This window comes from Schistocerca serialis, chromosome 7 (assembly GCF_023864345.2).
Source record: "Schistocerca serialis cubense isolate TAMUIC-IGC-003099 chromosome 7, iqSchSeri2.2, whole genome shotgun sequence".
Taxonomy (NCBI): Eukaryota; Metazoa; Arthropoda; class Insecta; order Orthoptera; family Acrididae; genus Schistocerca; species Schistocerca serialis.
Window position 1 is genome coordinate 27097163 of NC_064644.1, and position 19302 is coordinate 27116464.

The window sequence follows — 19302 nt, forward strand, 5'->3', positions numbered from 1 at the left end:
CTGATGTGGTGTGAAGTGTGACCCATTTTCGGTTGAGAAGCAGCTGCGGCTGACACGGGCCCAAAAGCTCATCTGTATCGGGAGTGGAATCGGCGGCCGGGGGGGGGGGGGGGGGGGCGGGGGGGCGGCATGGAGTACTGGCGGGCTCTAATTCCATTGGCCTTCCACAAAATTTCGTACATCACTGGAACTCTAAGTATGCCGACATTGATACGGAGTGTGGCCTGTCTTTACCGTAGAAACACCAACGAAATGGACATGAGACTGATCCACAGACCACCTGTGAGTCTCGAAGTGTTCCGTGCTCCAATGGATTCACGGGCACGACCACGAGCTGGCCAGGAGCACCGCCCGCAGGTGTGGAACGCAGGCCGCCCTCAGTGCATTGGCAGCCACGGCCTGGGGATGATGCGGACCCATAGCCCACCAGCCGGGGAGGCCAGAATCCTGTGCGGCTCGTACTCTGCCGGCCTGCCGGAGGAACGCGGGCACGGCCGGAACTCGAAGCGCGAAAGCAGCGTCGCGAGGCCCGCCTTTACCACCACCTGTGCGTATTTCTGTCCTGCAAACAGACGGAGCGAGCACACGGAAGTGAAATAAAATCTGAAAATTATAACACTAAATAAAAGACAGGAACACAGGTAAAGTAAAACCAAAATATCAAGGCTGAAAATCTGTGAATAGAAGGACTATGAATAAAAAGTGAAGAAAGTAAAATAGAAACAGTGAACAGGATTGTTGCACCTTACACACGCTGAGGAAAGAATAGATGGACCTAAGGAGAAATCTGGAAACTTAGATAAGGTTCAGAGAGAAGAAGTTTGAGAACAGCGACTTTGTCAGGTTCACCTGAATGGAAGCGAAACTGTCTTCGTAAGTGGTTATACACTGAAGACCCAAATAATCTGGTACGTCTGCGAAATCGTGTACGGCCCTCACGACCACACACAAGTGCTGCAACACGACGTGGCATGGATTCGACTAATGCCTGAAGTAGTGCTGGAGAGGACTGACACCATGAATCCTGCATGACTGTCCATATATCCGTAAGAGCTCGAGGGGGTGGAGATCTCTTCTGAACAGCACAAGGCACCCCATGTATGCTCAGTAATGTTCATGTCTGGCGAATTTGGTTGCCAGCGGAAGTGTTCAAGCTCAGAAGAGTGTTCCTGGAGCCACTCCGTAGCAATCCTGGACGTGTGGGGTGTGTCGCATTGTCCTGCTGCATTTGCCCAAGTCCGTCGGAATGCAGGGTCAGAGAGGATTCTTACGTACGTGTCACCTGTCAGAGTCGTATCTAGACGCATCGTGGGTCACATATCACTCAAACTGCACATGCCCCACACAATTAGAGAGCCTTCAACATTTGAATAGACCCCTGCCGACACACAGGGTCCATGGATTCATGAGGTTCTCTTCATACACGTACACGTCCATCCGTTCGATACAATTTGAAACGAGACTCGCCCGACCAACATCGACAGTATAATGTCGGTGTTGAACAGCCCAGGCGCGCCGTAAAGATTCGTGTCGTGCTGTCATCAAGTCCATGGAAGTACGAGGGGGTGGAGATCTCTTCTGAACAGCATGTTTCAAGGCCTCCATATAGGCTCAATAATGCTCATGTCTGTGGAGTTTAGTGGCCAGCGGAAGCTTTTAAACTTAGAAGAGTGTTCCTAAAGCCACTCTGTAAGAACCCTAGAAGAGTGGCGTGTCACATTGTCCTGCTGGAATTGCTCAAGTCCGTCTGAACGCACAAAGGACATGAATGGATGAAGGTGATCAGACAGGATGCTTACGTATGTGTCACATGTCAGAGTTGTATCAAGATTCATCAGCGGTTCCATATCACTCCAGCTGCGCACGCCCCGCTCCATTTCAGAGCCTCCATCACACACAAGCAGAGTCCAAGCATTCATGAGGTTGTCTCCATACACGAACACTTCCATCAGCTCGATATAATTTGTACCGACACTCGTCCGACCAGGCAACATGTTTCCAGTCATCAATAGTCCAAAGTCGGTATTCAAGTGCCCAGGCGCGGCGTAAAGCTTTGTGTCGTTTAGTCATCACGGGTACACGATTGGGCCTTCGGCTCCAAAACCCCATATCGATATTGTTTCGTTGAATGGTTCCCACACTGACACTTGTTGATGGCCCAGCACTGAAATCTGCAGAAATTTGCATAAGGATTGCACTTATGTCACGTTGGACGATTCAGTCGTCGTTGGTCCCGTTCTTATAGGATCTTTTTCCAGCATCAGCGATATCGAAGGTTTGATGTTTCACCGGACTCCTGGTATTCACGGCACGCTCGTGAAATGGTCGTACGGGAAAATCCTCGCTTATTCGCTACCCCTGAAATGCTGTGTCCTATCGCTAATGCGCCGACTATAGCACCACGTTCAAAGTCACTTAAATCTTGACAACTTGCCATTACAGCAGCACTAACCGATACAACAACTGCTCCAGACGCTTGTTGTCTTATACGGTATATGCGTTATCCACCCCAGCGCTGTATTCTGCCAGTTCACGTGTTTCTGTGTGTGAATACGGATGCCTATTCCTGTTTATTTAGCGCTTAAGTGTAGTATTAAGAAAGACTGACCATAGTAAAGGACGGATAATGGAGTGTATTCGAATTAACTGTGGTGATGCTGATGAAGTGATACGCTGAATATGGTGCACGAATCTGCCTACTTGGGCTGCAAAACTACTAATGGTGGTAGAAGTAGCCGGCCCGGCTGGGCAAGCGGCTCTATGCGCTACAGTCTGGAACCACGCGACCGCTACGGTCGCAGGTTCGAATCCTGCCCCGGGCATGGATGTGTGTGACGTCCTTAGGTTAGTTGGGTTTAAGTAGTTCTAAGTTCTAGGGGACTGATGACCTCAGAAGTTAAGTCCCATAGTGCTCAGAGGCATTTGAACAATTTTTGATGGTAGAAATAAAGGCCGGAAGTAGCATGAAAAGTTTTCTTGAAGAAGATAATTGAGGTGACATCGATAATAAAATTAAGTGGTACTGATACTGTTCTGATGCTTTTTGTGTATTGTTCCATGTGGAAGTCATTCGTTATCGACAAACAGTGCATGTAAGGACAGCAAAACGTGCAAGAATATGTCAAGTGTCATGAGTAAATTGAGTAACAAATAAAGAGGTGCTGGGTCGGAAAAAGGAATAAATACATTGTCCAATCACATGTATGTGACCACCTATCAAAAGCCTGAATTACCAACTTCTGCAGCGAGAGACGTGCAGGAAGACAGTCAGTGAGGTTCTTGAGGGTGCATAGAGAATCCACGGCTTCAACAGCCCTATGGATGTGAGTCAACAGATTCTCGATTAGCGTCAAATCCGGTGAGTTTAGTGGCCAGGGCAGTACAGTAAACACATTCCAGTGCTCTCCGAACCACGCACGTATACTGCAAGCTGTGTGACTTTTTTCATTGGACAGTTAGTAGGTGCCATGGTGACAAGGAACAAAAAAATTGCGTGCCACGGTGAGCGTGGTATCTATGGATAGAAATATGCTTGTGTTAATACATTGACCTTTCCGAATGGCGAGTTCACCCAGGGAAGGCTACGAAAACATTCCCCAGACGATAACGCTCCTCCTGTGATGCCGTAGATTTTCCCGGCGTATCAAATACTGATGATTTTGACGGGTTTGCAGCCGGGTTCCATCGTCCTGACGACAACACGATATTTCGGCGGACCATCTGGCCGCCATCTTCAGGTGAGCTGAGTGCACAATCACGCCGGAACTGTGTGATGATATTATTAACAGAGATAAAGGTTTTCCTTTAAGTAAGTCGTGGAATCCTATTTTATCACAGATACAACAGCAATGCATTTTAATTTTGCAGTTCCTCGCTGTTGACAGTTTTCACCGCTCGCGCTGCTGCAATTCTTCGCCTCACAGAGGGCAGCTCTTCCGTTTCTCGCGCACGCGCAACGGCCAGTAACCCACGGTATAAAGGAGCCGGCGAATCTGAGGTCTCTTCTGTATGCCCATGTCCCACCCGGTCTCCATCTCTCCACCCTCCTTACCCTCTCCCAAGGCGGCTTCCGCCAGCTCCCCCTCCCTGATGATGTCCTCCTCCCCTCCATCTACCCCTCTTATCAACTTTGATCCTTCCCCCCACTTCCTGTGTCCTTTCCTTTAGGCACCCTCCCTCCCTTCCCCTCCCTTCTCTTTCCTTTTCCCTCCATCCCCCTTCCTCCACCCCTCTTCCCTCAGGCTTCCCCTCCCCCTTCTTCCCTTTCCCCTATCTCTCCTGCCCATGGCATCTTTGCTCTCCCCTCTCCCTCTCCCACCGCCCCCCCCCCTCCTCCACTCTTGGCAGGCCCTCGGACTCGTACACGCTCAGTGGACTTTCGAGCGCCAGAGATCATCGCCATCAGTGTCTCGTGTGTGTGCCTTCGTTTTGTGTTTAGTGTTCTTTCGCCATCAGGCCTCCACTGTTCACGTGTGCCGTCGCAGTCATCCCTGTTATGTGCGCCGTGTCACCAACTGTTACTGTTTTTTCTCGTCCAGCATGAACGGCTTCATGTTTATTGTTTTTTGTATCTACATTTTTTGCCTGCCGTTTTTATTGTATTGTCTGTGTCACCTATATGTCATATTATTGTACCACTTAAGGCTGAAGAGCAGCGTAATATGCTGCTGACAGCCCGCCTGTATGTGGTGATTAAAATTATAATAAAGAAAAAAAAAATGAGGTCTCTTCAATCCCTCCTGCCCTGTCTTCCCTCTTCATCTCCCACCCCACATGTCTCCCGCCTCTTCGTGAACCCACTGATGCCCCTCCTCTCTTCATCGCGCCGCTTCCCCTGCTGCCCCATGCACTCCCTTCCTTTTCCATCCTCCCTGCCCTTTTCCTCAGCAGGTCCCGCCTGGCAGTTTTTTTCTTCGTCGTGTGTGCTCCAAGTTGGTTTTAAGTGTGTTGTTCCAGAGTGTTTTTACTACTGTGCCCGACTTTTAACGTGTGCATGTCCATTCAGTGTCTTCTTTGAGTTTTGAAGAAATGCCACCTGTGTTTTTTAACTTTCTGGTGACCTTTTTTAACTGTCCTCCATGAACGACTCCGTGTTAGTCTATATTTTTACCTCCATTTTCTCCCATTATTCTGTTTTAAGTTCCCCTTTATCGCCTTATGTATGTACCATTTTATTCTTATTTTAAGTTATGTCACTCGGCTGAAGAGCGGCGGATTGTGCCGCTGACAGCCCTCCCCTGCCCCATAAATAAATAAAGAAAAAAAATTAGCTCTCTTCAGTTCTGGCGTGATTGTGCACTCAATCTCACCTGAAGATGGCGGCCAGATGGTCCGCCGAAACATCGTGTTGTCGTGAGGACGATGGAACCCTGCTGCAAACCCGTGAAAATCGACGCTCCTCCTGGTTGCAGGTGTTTGTTTCCAGTCGTTTTGCGATGTACTCGCCAACAGTCAACACTCTGATGGAGCATCAACGTCATTCATCTGAAAAGGCAAGCTGCTGCCACTTTGTGAAAGTCCAGCTGCGGTATTGGTGTACAAATTCCAGCCTTCGTCGCCGGTAAACAAGAGTGATCATGAATTCATGAACCAGACGCCTGATGCTGACGCCCATTCGCAGCAACGTTTGCTGAACGGCCATTAAGGAGAGACTTTTGGTAGCCCCTTGGTTCACCCGCGCAGTCAGATGCTCAACTGTTGGACGTCTATTGACCCTTAACATCCCCGCAGCCATCGTTCACCGCTATCATCTGTGGCATCTGCCTAGGCGCTAGTTTTGGATAGCGCCATTTTGTCACACACGGTGTACTTTAACCACCTCGCCGCATGAACTATTTACAAATTTAGCCGTTTCAGAAATGCTTCTATCCTTGGCCCAATAGCCAATGGTGATGCCCTTTTGGACGTCAGACAAATTGCGCCATTACCACACTACGACAACAACTGGTTGGCCACGGTGGCCGAGTGGTTCTAGGCGCTTCAGTCCGAAACCGCGCAACTGCTATGGTCGCAGGTTCGAATCCTGCCTCGGGCATAGATGTGTGCCCTGTACTTAGGTTAGTTAGGTTTAAGTAGTTCCAAGTTCTAGGGGACTGATGGGCTCACATGTTAAGTCCCATAGTGCTCAGAGACATTTCAACCATTTGACAACAACTGCACTGTTCCCGCAACTCCCTGACTCTTTAATAGCGGCCACTGCTGGTCCTGCCACCAGACGTGTGTGAGTCAGTATTGCAAGTTGGCGTCAAACATAGGCGATGGCCATATTAATGTGCCTGGACTGTGTATTTGGATTTAATATCCCAGCCACGACAAGGTCATTCGAGAGGTACTTGCGCGAATCATGGAGGAAGGGGCCATATGATCGAGCTGTGTAAAGCAGGATATAGCCTGATATGACACATCCTGGGGTATCCAGTAATATTTAATTTAATAATGAAAGGAAATGTAGGGGGAGAGGGTAAGAATTTTAGGGATACTAGTTGTACCAGGTAAAGTGTCAGGAAGAGTTTCATGACACTGGACCTAGGACTGCCAACAGTAACAAGAAATTAGTTCCATTGGTGTGAAGCGAAGGTTGACCTTAATGCAAGTAAATGTTGCTCAAGTTTTGGGCCATGCCGGAGATATCAGCGAGACATCAGCATGAACACGGCCTTAATTTCCATGTGTCAGTTCCCACACTGAGCAGCAAACATAGTTTGCGGGGGCACCACCTGAAGTGGTTGCCATGGCTCCACACACAATTTCAAACAAAGAACTGTCTGAAATGCCCTTCACGTATGGGCTCGGTAATACACAGAAAGAAGGATCCTTTATTGTATGATTATATGATAGCGGAACAAACACTGGTAGCAGTTACTTCTGTAAAATATCTGGTAGTATGCGTACGGAACGATTTGAAGTGGAATGATCACATAAAATTAATTGTTGGTGAGGCGGGTGCCAGGTTGAGATTCATTGCGAGAGTCCTTAGAAAATGTAGTCCATCAACAAAATGAGGTGGCTTACAAAACATTCGTTCGACCTATACTTGAGTATTGTTCATCAGTGAGGGATCCGTACCAGGTCGACAGAGGAGATAGATCCAAAGAAGAGCGTCGCGTTACGCCACAGGGTTATTTGGTAAGCGTGATAGCGTTACGGAGATTTTTAGCAAACTCAACTGGCAGACTCTGCAAGAGAGGCGCTCTGCATTGCGGTGTAGCTCGCTGTCCAGGTTTCGAGAGTGTGCGTTTCTGGATGAGGTATCGAATATATTGCTTCCCCCTACTTATACCTCCCGAGGAGATCACGAATGTAAAATTAGAGAGATTCGAACGCGCACAGAGTCTTTCCAGCAGTCGTTCTTCCCGCGAACCATACGCGACTGGAACAGGAAAGGGAGGTAATGACAGTGGGACGTAAAGTGCCCTCCGCCACACACCGTTCGGTGGCTTTCGGAGTATAAATGTAGATGAAATGTAGATGAACAGTGCACTGGAGGCAGGACGACTGTACGACGAAGCATATCTTCAGAGAAGTCAGCATTCACCATGCCCCATCTGCGGATGCACGAGACCTATCCAAGTAAACCCATCGTACTGTATGGAGGTGACAGAGAACTGGGTTGACACCACGAACGGAGAAAAGTGGCAGTGGCAGGAAATGACGAATATAGTGGCACAGCTGAGACAACACTCCATAGGCCCACAATATGAATGGAAGCTGCTTGTGATGAAGGGTGTTTGAAAGCTTCTCGAAATTTAGAAAAGTTCTTCCTGAGATTAACAAGATATCCTACATGCTGTATCAGCTCAGATGCTCAGACTATGTCGTTAACTGCGTTCGTGTGTACTTACCCAGACAGGCCCTGGGACCATCGCCAAACGGCCAGTAAGGGGCGCCAGTGGCACCGCCTTGGTTGTCGGCGAAGCGCTGCGGGTCGAAGCGCAGTGGGTCTGGGTAGTGGTGGGGGTCCCTGTGCAGCGACAGCACCGGCACATACACCATGGTGCCCGGCTGCACCACCAGCCCACTGTCCGGTACCCGGTACGTCTGCGTGCACTGCCGGATCAGGTATGACTGCAGCGGGTAGAGCCGCAGCGTCTCTGCACAAGGTTCCAGTACATCGCCAGTCAAAAACGACTCCTTCTGTAGATACATACGTTCTTACAACACACCCTCATCGAACATGTTTCACTATATGTGTCCCATTATTTTGATTTTTTAGCAATTTAGCACAACTTGACTAGCAGACGGGACCGGTTGGTAGGACATATTCTGAGGCATCAAGGGATCACCAATTTAGTATTGGAGGGCAACGTGGAGGGTGAGAATCGTAGAGGGAGACCAAGGGATGAGTACACTGAACAGTTTCAGAAGGATGTAGGTTGCAGTAGGTACTGCGGGATGAAGAAGCTTGCACAGGATGGAGTAGCATGGAGAGCTGCATCAAACCAGTCTCAGGACTGAAGACCACAACAACAACAGCAATTGTCTGCCTTCCAATGTCCATGAATTATCTATCCCGCGCCAGACAGGTGCGAGGGACTTTGCTCACTTCTAAAACTCACAGCGTAACTTAATTATAGAAATGGATTAAATACATCATGTTTGCAAGAATACACATAACAAAAAATACCTCTCAATAGCCACAAACTGAAACACTGCAAAACAGACACACAGCCACAAATAATAATTGCTATCGAAACTGTATTTAAATCAACCAACAATGTAGCAGTATACACATTAATCAAAATAGAAAAAACGACAGCCAGAACATGTATAAATAAAAATTACCGAAAAGGCGGAGGTTGGAGAATAGCTTCAAATAAAACAATTTATGAAGAAGTAGAACCAGTGAGTTTGGAGAATAGCTTCAAAGGAAGCAATTTATAAAGAAATAGAATCAGTGACAAGTGCAATGAAAAAGAAACGGATATCTTTCCTAGGACGTCTGATGAGGACAATGGTTAATGGAATGGAATAGTAAGAACGGCATTAGACGGATCGCAGAGCTCAGATTCTTCAGGAAAAACGTATCACACCACCAAAAGAAATTGAACAACACAGAATGGGGATGATGATTTCGGATGAGGAGAGAACTGCACGATCTTTGAAAAAGTATTGCGCCAATAAGAAACAGGTCACTGACTATAGTGGTCTAATATTGACCATTATAATATATGAAGGGGTTATTTCAATAGTGGTACAAGTCCATTTTTGTCTATTCTGGGATACAGAGTCCTAAAGTTAAATGAGCGCCGAAAAATCTGCAGTTGAGATACCACAAATATTCAAGTACATGTGCCTAAATGTTTCTGGCATCTCAACTGCAGATTTTTCAGCGCTCATTCAACTTTAGGACTCTATATCTCAGAATGAACTAAAATGGACTTGTACCACTATTGAAATAAGCCCTAGCCATATATATCAGCAATAACTTACAAACTGAAGGAAATAATGGGTGACATACAACGAATCTACTGTAACTTATGTCAAACAATTAGGAGTAGCTCATGCCTGGATGAAAAAAATATTAATCAGCTATGTAAAAAGAGTAATTGTAAATCACTAGAACAGCAGTTCAGCTCACTGTACTGACCCACTTGCAGTTTCACCCCGTTTATTTAACTTGACTGTTACGTCACAAATACATGCAGGAAAGCTGCTTTGGAAATCTTGTTGAGATCAAATGAGCGCAAATTGTGACCGTTAGGTACAGAGATACATTTTTGAGGATAGGTTAAGAAAACGTAAACCTATGACTATACCATTTGTAGCCTTAGGTGTATCCCCTTTGAAATTCTGAAGACAGCAGGGGTAAAATACAGGGAGTGAAAGCTATTTACAACTTGTACAGAAACCAGACAGCAGTTATATGAGTCGAAGGGCACGAAAGGGAAACAGTGGTTGAGAAGGGAGAGTGAGACTGGATTACAGCCTTTCTCCATCGTTATTCAATCTCTACACTGAACAAGCATTAAAAGAAACCAAAGAAAACTTCTGGGTAGCAATTAAAGTTCTAAGAAAAGAAATAAAAACTTTCAGGTTTGGTGACGACATTGTAATTCTGTCAGAGACAACAAAGGACTTAGAAGAGCAGTTAAACGGAATGGACAGTGTCTTGAAAGAAGGATATAAGACGAACATCAACAAAAGCAAAACAAGGATAACGGAATATAGTCGAATTAAATCAGATGATGCAAGGTGAATTACATTAGCAAACGAGACACCGTGAAAAGTAGTAGACGCGTTTTGTTATTTGGGCAGAAAAGGAACTGAAGGTGGCCGAAGTACAGAGACTATAAACTGTAGTCTGACAGTGGCAAGAGAACCATTTCTGAAGAAGAGAAGTTTGTTAACATCGATTTCAATGTTAAGAAATTTTTCTGAAAATGTTTGTCTGATGCTTAGCCATATATGTAAGTGAAACATGGACCATGAACAGTTTAACCAAAATTGGAACAGAAGCTTTCGAAATGTGGTGCAACAGAAGAATGTTAAAGATTAGATGGGCACATCATGTACCTAATGTGGGGGTACTGAATAGAACTGGAGACACAGGAAATTTGTGGCTCAGATTGATCAAACGGAAGGATCGGTTGATAGGACACACTGTGAGACGTCAAGGGATCACCAGTTTAGTACTGGAAAGGAAGTGTGGGTGATAAAAATGGTAGAGGGAGAACAAGCAATGAACAAATGATAATTAATAGAAACCCTCCGCTGCCGACAGGTGTTGCTGATATACGTCGATGGGGACAGCTCAAAAGGTGTGCCCCGATTCGAACCTGGGATCTCCTGCTTACATGGAAGACACTCTATGAATCTGAGCCACCGAGGACGCAGATGAATAGCGCGACTGCAGGGACTTATCCCTTGCACGCTTCCCGTGAGACCCTCGTTCCCAACTCTCCACAATCTACTCACGTATGTACCTAATAGATATTTGCCCATCCACTCGTTACTCGCGCCAACTAAGGTGACGAATCCCGTAAGAGTTCGGGCAACCTGTGCATATTCGCACAGACGAAGGCCAATGGAAAGACGGGTGCTATGCAATGTGTACAAGAAAGAAGACGGAACAATAAAACTTGAAGATTAAGGACAAAGTGCTTGGATAAAAAGGTTGTAAGGCAGAGATGCGGTCTTCCATCCCCACTCTTCCATCTATACATCGAAGAAGCAATAACGGAAATTAAAGAAAGTTTCAAGGGTGGATTAAGGGTGGATTGAAATTTACGTTTAAAGGGTATTTATATAAGGATTCGCTCATGTTGTTGCTATCCTCAGTGAAATGGAAGAAAAATTACAGGATCTGTTGGATGGAATGTACAATCTAATGACTACAGAATATGGAATGAGAGTAAACCGGAAAATGTCAAAGGTAATGACTTGCAGCAGAGGCGAGAATGGTGAAAAAGTCAACATCAGCAATCGGGACCATGCAGTAGATGAAGTTACGGAATTCTGCTACCTAGGAATCGGAATTAACCACGACGGACGAAGGAAGGAGGACATATTAAGGAGAAAAGAAGAGGTGAGGTTGGCATTCCCGGCCAAGAGAACTCTGGCCTTAATTTGAAGAAGAAATTTCTGAGAAAATACGTTTGGAGCACAGTATTGTTTGGTAGCGAATCATGAACAGTTGGCAAACCGAAACAGAAGAGAATCGAAGGGTTTGAGATGCGGTGCTGCAGAATAATTTTGAAATTTAGGAGAACTGGTAATTAATGAGGGGGTCCTCCGCAAAAAGAAAGTGACAAAAAGAAGGGACAGGACTATAGTATATATGTCAAGGCATCAGGGAATAACATCCATAGTACTAGAGGGAATTGTAGAGGGAAAAAACTGTAAGGAAGACAACGGTTTGAGTACATCCAGAAAATAACTCAGGATGTAAAGTACAAGTGCTACTTTGAGATGGAGAAACAGAGCAGGAGAAGAATTTGTGGTGGGCCGCATGACACCTATCAGTTGACTAAAAAAATTAAAAATAAAGCATGTAATCCATGATTTTCTCCTTTGTCTCCTAACAAAATATTCTACCATGAATATTTTTGAAACCACTTTATCCTGTTTTATTCTCATCAGATGGCCTGGTCACTGAAGTCATCTGGAATTTACTATACTTACTGTTTCTGCTTGTAGTGATAGCATGTGAACTTTTATGTTGTTCCTTTCCAATAACTTCATGATTTATTATCACAGTATGGATTAAAGATGCTCCTATGGATATTCAAAGACTTGTAACTGGTGTTCTTTCATTTTAGTTAAACACTACATTTCCATTCGACAGGTCAGGACTGGTCAGATGATCGTGTATGTAGCTTCGCTAGCTGTTACCACGTGTGCTTGCACATCAGTAACTTTGCTATGTTGAGGGATGGAGAGTGACTAAGCTGTTGTATGTGCCGTGACGTCAGCTGCTCACATGATTCCACGCGTCTGCCTGTTTGGGTAAGCATCGCTCGTGTTGTGCCCCCAGCCCCCTCTCCGCGCCCTCCCCAAGAGCTACAACGCCTGACAAGGTGGCAGCACGCGCAACGTTTCCGCTGAGCAGCTTAATGGTGCGGGCAGATGGGCGTGGGTAGGAACACGCACGTACACATTGTGCTGTTGAAGTATCTATTCATTGTAAAAGGTGAACTTCATGCAACAAACTTAATAATTTTTGAACATGCTTCTGTTCACTGATTTACAAAAAGATGTTCCACTCCCTACTTCACCTTCTTAGGCATCGATTTCTTTTTTAATTTTTAAAGGAGCCTTTTTTCCTCAGAGTTTGGGCTAGCTCCAAACCAGATTTTATGGAAATTGGCTCGGCACTTATTCGTGAAAAGAAAACAAATAATTAAACCATCGCATTTACATAACACACACCAAAAAAGTTTTGCATCACCTCGGAACCGAGAGTTCCGGAACCTGTACAGAAAATTGGAATATAGATCAACATCATTTTAGCCCTCTTCATTGCTCATGAAAACGACACATTGCCTGTTGTATCACCATACAGCGAGACCATCAGAGGTGTGGTCCAGATTGCTGTACACGCCGGTACCTCTAATACCCAGTAGCACGTCCTCTTGCATTGATGCATGCCTGTTTTCGCCGTGGTATACTATCCACAACATACTATCCACAAGTTCATCAAGGCACTGTTGGTCCAGATTGTCCCACTCCTCAACGGCGATTCGGCGAAAATCCCTCAGAGTGGTAGATGGGTCACGTCGTCCATAAACAGCCCTTCTGAATCTATCCCAGGCATGTTTAATACGGTTCATGTCTGGAGGACATGCTCGCCACTCTAGTCAAGCGATGTCGTTATCCTGAAGGGAGTCATTCACCAGATGTGCACGGTGGGGGTGCAAATTGTCGTCCATGAAGACGAATGGGTCGCAGTATGCTGCCGATATAGTTGCGCTGTCGGGCAGAGGATGGCATTCACCTACCGTACGGACGTTACGGCGCCTTCCATGACGACCAGCGGCTTACGTCGGGCACACATAATGCCACCCCAAAACAGCAGGGTTCAAATGGTTCAAAGGGCTCTGAGAACTATGGGACTTAACATCTCAGGTCATCAGTCCCCTAGAACTTAGAACTACTTAAACCCAACTAACCTAAGGACATCACCCACATCCATGCCCGAGGCAGGATTCGAACCTGCGACCGTAGCGGTGGCGCGGTTCCAGACTGAAGCGCCTAGTAACGCTCGGCCACATCGAGCAGAGAACCTCCAACTAGCTGCACTCACCGGACAGTGTTTCTAAGGCTTTCAGAGCCTGACAGGGTTGCCTCCAAATACGTCTGTAACGATTGTCTGGTTGAAGGCATATGCGACAGTCATCGGTGAAAAAAACGTGATGCTAAACCTGAGCGTCCATTCGGCATGTTATAGGGCTCATCTCAACGGCGCTGCGTGGTGTCGTGGTTGCAGTGATGGTCCTCGTCATGGAGGTCGGGAGTGAAGTTGCGCATCATGCAACCTACTGGCCGGCCGAGGTGGCCGAGCGGTTCTAGGCGCTACAGTCTGGAAACGCGCGACCACTACGGTCGCAGGTTCGAATCCTGCCTCGGGCATGGATGTGTGTGATGTCCTTAGGTTAGTTAGGTTTAAGTAGTTCCAAGTTATCGGGGACCGATGACCTCAGATGTTAAGTCCCATAGAGCTCAGAGCCATTTGAACCAAGCAGCCTATTGAGCACAGTTTGAGTCGTAACACGACGTCCTGTGGCTGCACAAAAAGCATTGTTCAACATGGTGGCATTGCTGTCGGGGTTCCTCCGAGCCATAATCCGTAGTTATCGGTCATCCACTGCAGTAGTAGCCCTTGGGCGGCCTGAGTGAGGCATGTCATCGACAGTTCCCGTCTCTCTGAATCTCCTCCATGTCTGAACAACTTCACTTCGGTTCACTCCGAGACGCCTGGACACTTCCCTTGTTGAGAGCCCTTACTGGCACAAAGTAACAATGTTGACGCGATCGAACCGCGGTATTGACCGTCTAGGCGTGACGAACCGTCTACCTCCTTCCCTGTGGAATGACTGAAACTGATCAGCTGCCGGCTTCCCTCAGTTTAATAGGCGCTGCTCATGCATGGTTGTTTACATCTTTGGGCGGATCTAGTGACGTCTCTGAACAGTCAAAGGGATGTGTCTGTGATACAATATCCACAGTCAACACCTATTTTCAGAAGTTCTGGGAACCGGGGTGATGTAAAACTTTTCTGATGCGTGAATTAGCTTGGATTTTAGTTTTCTATGTCAGTAGTTCGTGCACTAGAGGTTTTTGTGTGTAATGTGTCTAATGTTAGTATTCTGCATGTCTCTTGTTTTGTTTGCCTCTCACTGCACATAGGAAATTGAATTTTTAAAGCAGTCTAAATTATGTTTCCGTTTACAGGCATCAGTATACTCCTTTCATTTGTTATTCTCTTATGAATATGACTATTGTGTAGAATAGCAATGAGAGGAAGGAGAAAACCACTTTTTTGCAAGCTATGCGGAACTGTAAATCCACTATCACCTCTCAGGAAAGAGAAAATCAATTTTTTGCAAGCTATGGTAAACTCTAAATCCATTATCATCCGAAGTACAAAATACATCTTTCAGGAGATGAAAGTAGTTAAGTCCGAAGTCCTTATGAACGTAACTTGTAAGACTCGTTTCGTTTTTAATAACTTCACAACACAGGAAAACCGCCCAGGAGAGAGACTGATTCTTTCCCCAGATTCCACCTCCTCACCATTCCTTATAACCCCATTGTTAACGCAGTGTGTGCACAAGTATCTAGAAGAATTCTTTATACCATTAAACAGAGACGTTCAATTTGCCTATACGACTTTTTTCTTCGGACACACATAAAATTCACCAAGTAACAGAGGAACTTAATCGAGAAAGTATGATAACAGGCTTGGAGATGATTACCAGTAAGCACAAAATAATGTACATTGATTATGTCGATAGGAAAATATATTGCTTAAAACAATTAAAGGTTCACGTTTTCGAAACCCCGTAACTGTCTCCCATTGCGGAACATAACTTTGAAATCTGGCTCAAGGTCCCGAAAGGCTTCCTCTGAAATGGGGCTAAAGCGACGTCACCCTTGGACTCGCTGACGCTACAAATAGCATGGTGTAAGCACATGCAAAACAAATTCCAAAAGTCAGAAATTCATGTGAGGATGAAGGTGGGTTAATGATGTCATATTGGCACCAAATTTCATTATAATTCCGCCGAATCCCGTCCTGGACGTGTCCCACGATGGGACGGTTGGAAGATCGTTATACTCCTTCTCACTCACATTTTATCCCTTCTCTTGACGTCTCTCTGATGAAAATCCGATCCGCGTTGCCCTGCTTGGAAATAACGCGGTGTTCTTTCGAATGGTCGAGAAAAAATTTCACACGACCATGTAGAACCGATACGAAGAGGTATCACGGCCTGGCATAAAGGACACAAATGAAATCAACCCAGTTGGGCTCTGACTGCCATTCCTTTCGCCGTCGAAACCACAGTACGCAGTACAATGAGAAGCAGAACGACCCGCATAAAAACACTCTCCGAACGATTCAAACCTTCTCCAAGGATACCTTGGGCCAGAAATTTCCTTGTGCGTGACCGCAGACCTCTGCTTTGCTGTGCGACAGCAATTTCTATCCTAGAGTACAGGACAGAACCTCTTGGGATCGTTCAAAACCATTCGATGAAATCTGAATGTGTTCCAAAGGGGCAAAGAATGCTTTTGCTTTTGCAGTTCTCTTGTTTCGCGTCCTCATGTGACCTTATCACTGGGGCGGGAGAGGGGGCTGGAGATGCGACAATAAAACGGCAAAGATCCCCTCTAATTAAGACCACCCAGTTCGGAAACTCTCTCGTTGTTACCCACCCACATTTGTTGATCGCTTTAATAATGTGCCTGTACATTTTTTTTTTTTTACTTTCACGTGTCGACAGCTTGTTGTTTGAAGCGCCGCGAAGCCCGAGGGTTACAGCACAGCAAGTCACGCTTTTGAACCATTACAGAACAAAGCTGTAGGCAAAACGGATACCATCTTCACATATATTTTGTTGTGGACGTCAGTCCAGAGACTTGTTTGATGCAGCTCTCCATGCTACTCTATTCTGTGAATGTTCTTCATCTCCCTGTACCTACTGTAACCTACATCCTTCTGAAACTGTTTAGTGTATTCATCTCGTGGTCTCCCTCTACGATTCTTACCCTCCACGCTGCCCTTCAATAATAAATTGATGATCCCTTGACGCCTCAGAATATGTCCTACCAGCCGATGCCTTGTTCTAGTCAAGTTGTGCCACAAACTTCTCTTCTCCCCAATCCTAGATAATACTTCCTCATTAGTTATGTGATCTACCCATCTAATTTTCAGCATTCTTCTGTAGCACCACATTTCGAAAGCTTCTATTTTCTTCTCGTCCAAACTATTTATCGTCCATGTGTCACTTCCATACATGGCTACACTCCATACAAATACTTTCCGAAACGACTTCATGACACTTAAATGTATAGTCGATGTTAACAAATTTCTCTTCTTCTGAAACGCTTTCCTTGCCATTGCCAGTTTACATTTTATACTCTGTCTACTTCGACCATTATTTTACTCCCCAAATAGCACAACTCATTTACTACTTTAAGCATCTCAATTCCTAATGTAATTCCCTCAGCATCATCCGATTTAATTCGACTACGTTCCATTATACTCTTTTTGCTTTTGTTGATGTTCATCTTATATCGTCCTTTCAAGACACAAGAATCAGCTTAGTGACCCCCAAAACTGTCGAACTATCAGATACACATGCAAAGCACCTGGTGATTTATTAGGTTCACATTTAACTAACACTCACCCACACCTTATTTATTTATTTATGCATTTATTTTACCTGGCAAGATTAGGGCCTTCAGGCCCTCTCTTACACCTAACCAGGCATACTCAGATTCAACGAATTTCAGTTTCTACAGAACATTAATGACATATAACATGTTATACATTATTAATGTTGAAGAAAAAAATAGGGATTATAAAAGTAGTACAATGATAATTATAACAATCAAAAAATAATTATAACAATCAATAATAATAATAATAATAATAATGATAATGACTATGTATATGAAAGTAAAGCCTTATCCTTAAGGCAGTCAGAATTTCCCACCCTAATAGCACGAGACAGTAAATCATATACTTCCCAATTTTGGTTGCAAATGGTCCACACATTCTACAGTTAGTTACTTCCTAAGGATGCAAGTGTGTAGACCCTTGCAGCATTTTACTATGACATACTGATACAGTTTGAGAGGATAGTGAGTTTAGTAAAATAGATGAGAATTAATATGTAATGATTAAATCCCAAATGTCCTTTCATATCCAAATCAGTGGAGGGTATCTATTGAACTGGCTTTGACCATAAACAACCACTGACTTGTCACTAATAGGTCCATGTGGGCCAACTACCTGACCAGGCCACCTTTGACAGAAAACAGCCACTAAGCTGGACCAGCTGCGTAACTGAAGAGCAACATGATATTCCAGTACCATGTCCGTGTAGATTATCACTTTGGCCGGCTTTGACAGAGAAAGGTGGCTGACCTTCCATCAGAATGTCCATGTAGGTCAACTCCCAGACCACCTTTGATAGAGAACAGCCTGAACAAAACGTTGCTCATCTTCTGGACGAGCTTTGGCAGGTGTTATGTGCCTGCTTATGCCCAAACTGTCAAGCAACCTATTTTATATTATAATATGCCTGTCACAATAGTCAGTATACTCGATCTGTTACTGTTTCATGGTAACTGCAAACAACATTCACTACTACCATTAAATATGCACCTGATTACTTCTTTTCCTTTCGTATTACTGCAATGAGGGGACCTATTATTTTCTGCAGCCTTGGGAGTCATCTTAGCTGGCTCACGAGTTAACTTACAAGGACTGGTGGGTCATAAATACGTTCGGTACAGAAAGCAGACCCAGAGACTGTGTATGACAGGGAATTCACTGTGTGTTGTCTTCCCACAGTGAGCGGACTGGCCGCAGCCTGCATTCTGTGAAAACTTTACTACTGGCCACTAAAATTGCTACACCAAGAAGAAATGCAGATGAAAACGGGTATTCATTGGACAAATATATTATACTAGAACTGACATTTGATTACTTTTCACGCAATTATAGTGCATAGATCCTGATAAATCAGTACCCAGAACAACCACCTCTGGCCGTAATAACGGACTTGATACGCCTGGGCATTGAGTCAAACAGAGCTTGGATGGCGTGTACAGGTACAGGTGCCCATGCAGCTTCCACATGATACCACAGTTCATCGAGAATAGTGACTGGCGTATTGTGACGAGCCAGTGGCTGATCCACCATTGACCAGACGTTTTCAGTTTGTGAGAGATCTGCAGAATGTGCTGGTCAAGGCAGCAGACGAACAATTTCTGTACCCCGAAAGGCCCGTACAGGACCTGAAACATGCGGTCATGCATTATCCTGCTGAAGTGTAGGGTTTCGCAGGGATAGAATGAAGGGTAGAGACACGGGACGTAACACATCTGAAATGTAAAGTCCACTGTTCTAAGTGCCGTCAATGCGAACAAGGGGTGACTGGAACGTGTAACCAATGGCACCCGATACCATCACGCCGGGTGATAACGCCAATATGGCGATGACGAATACACGCTTCCATTGTGCGTTCACCGCGATACCGCGATGTCGCCAAACACGGATACGACCATCATGATGCTGTAAACAGAAACTGGATTCACCAGAGAAAATGAAGTTTTGCCATTCGTGCACCCAGG

At 45.3% G+C, this 19302-nt stretch overlaps 1 protein-coding gene across 1 annotated transcript in view; it reads right to left on the reverse strand.

The window, feature by feature from the left end:
• Positions 1-137: 137 nt before the first annotated feature.
• The window catches only part of LOC126412566 (probable cytochrome P450 6a13), a 110131-nt gene continuing 90966 nt past the window's right edge, over positions 138-19302 (reverse strand). Inside the window, exons 5-6 of the mRNA XM_050082211.1 lie at positions 7842-8090; positions 138-562 (exon numbers count right to left, since the gene is read on the reverse strand). Of these exons, the coding sequence (XP_049938168.1) occupies positions 378-562; positions 7842-8090 (434 nt within the window). The 3' untranslated portion in view covers positions 138-377. The remainder of the gene's footprint in view (positions 563-7841; positions 8091-19302) is intronic.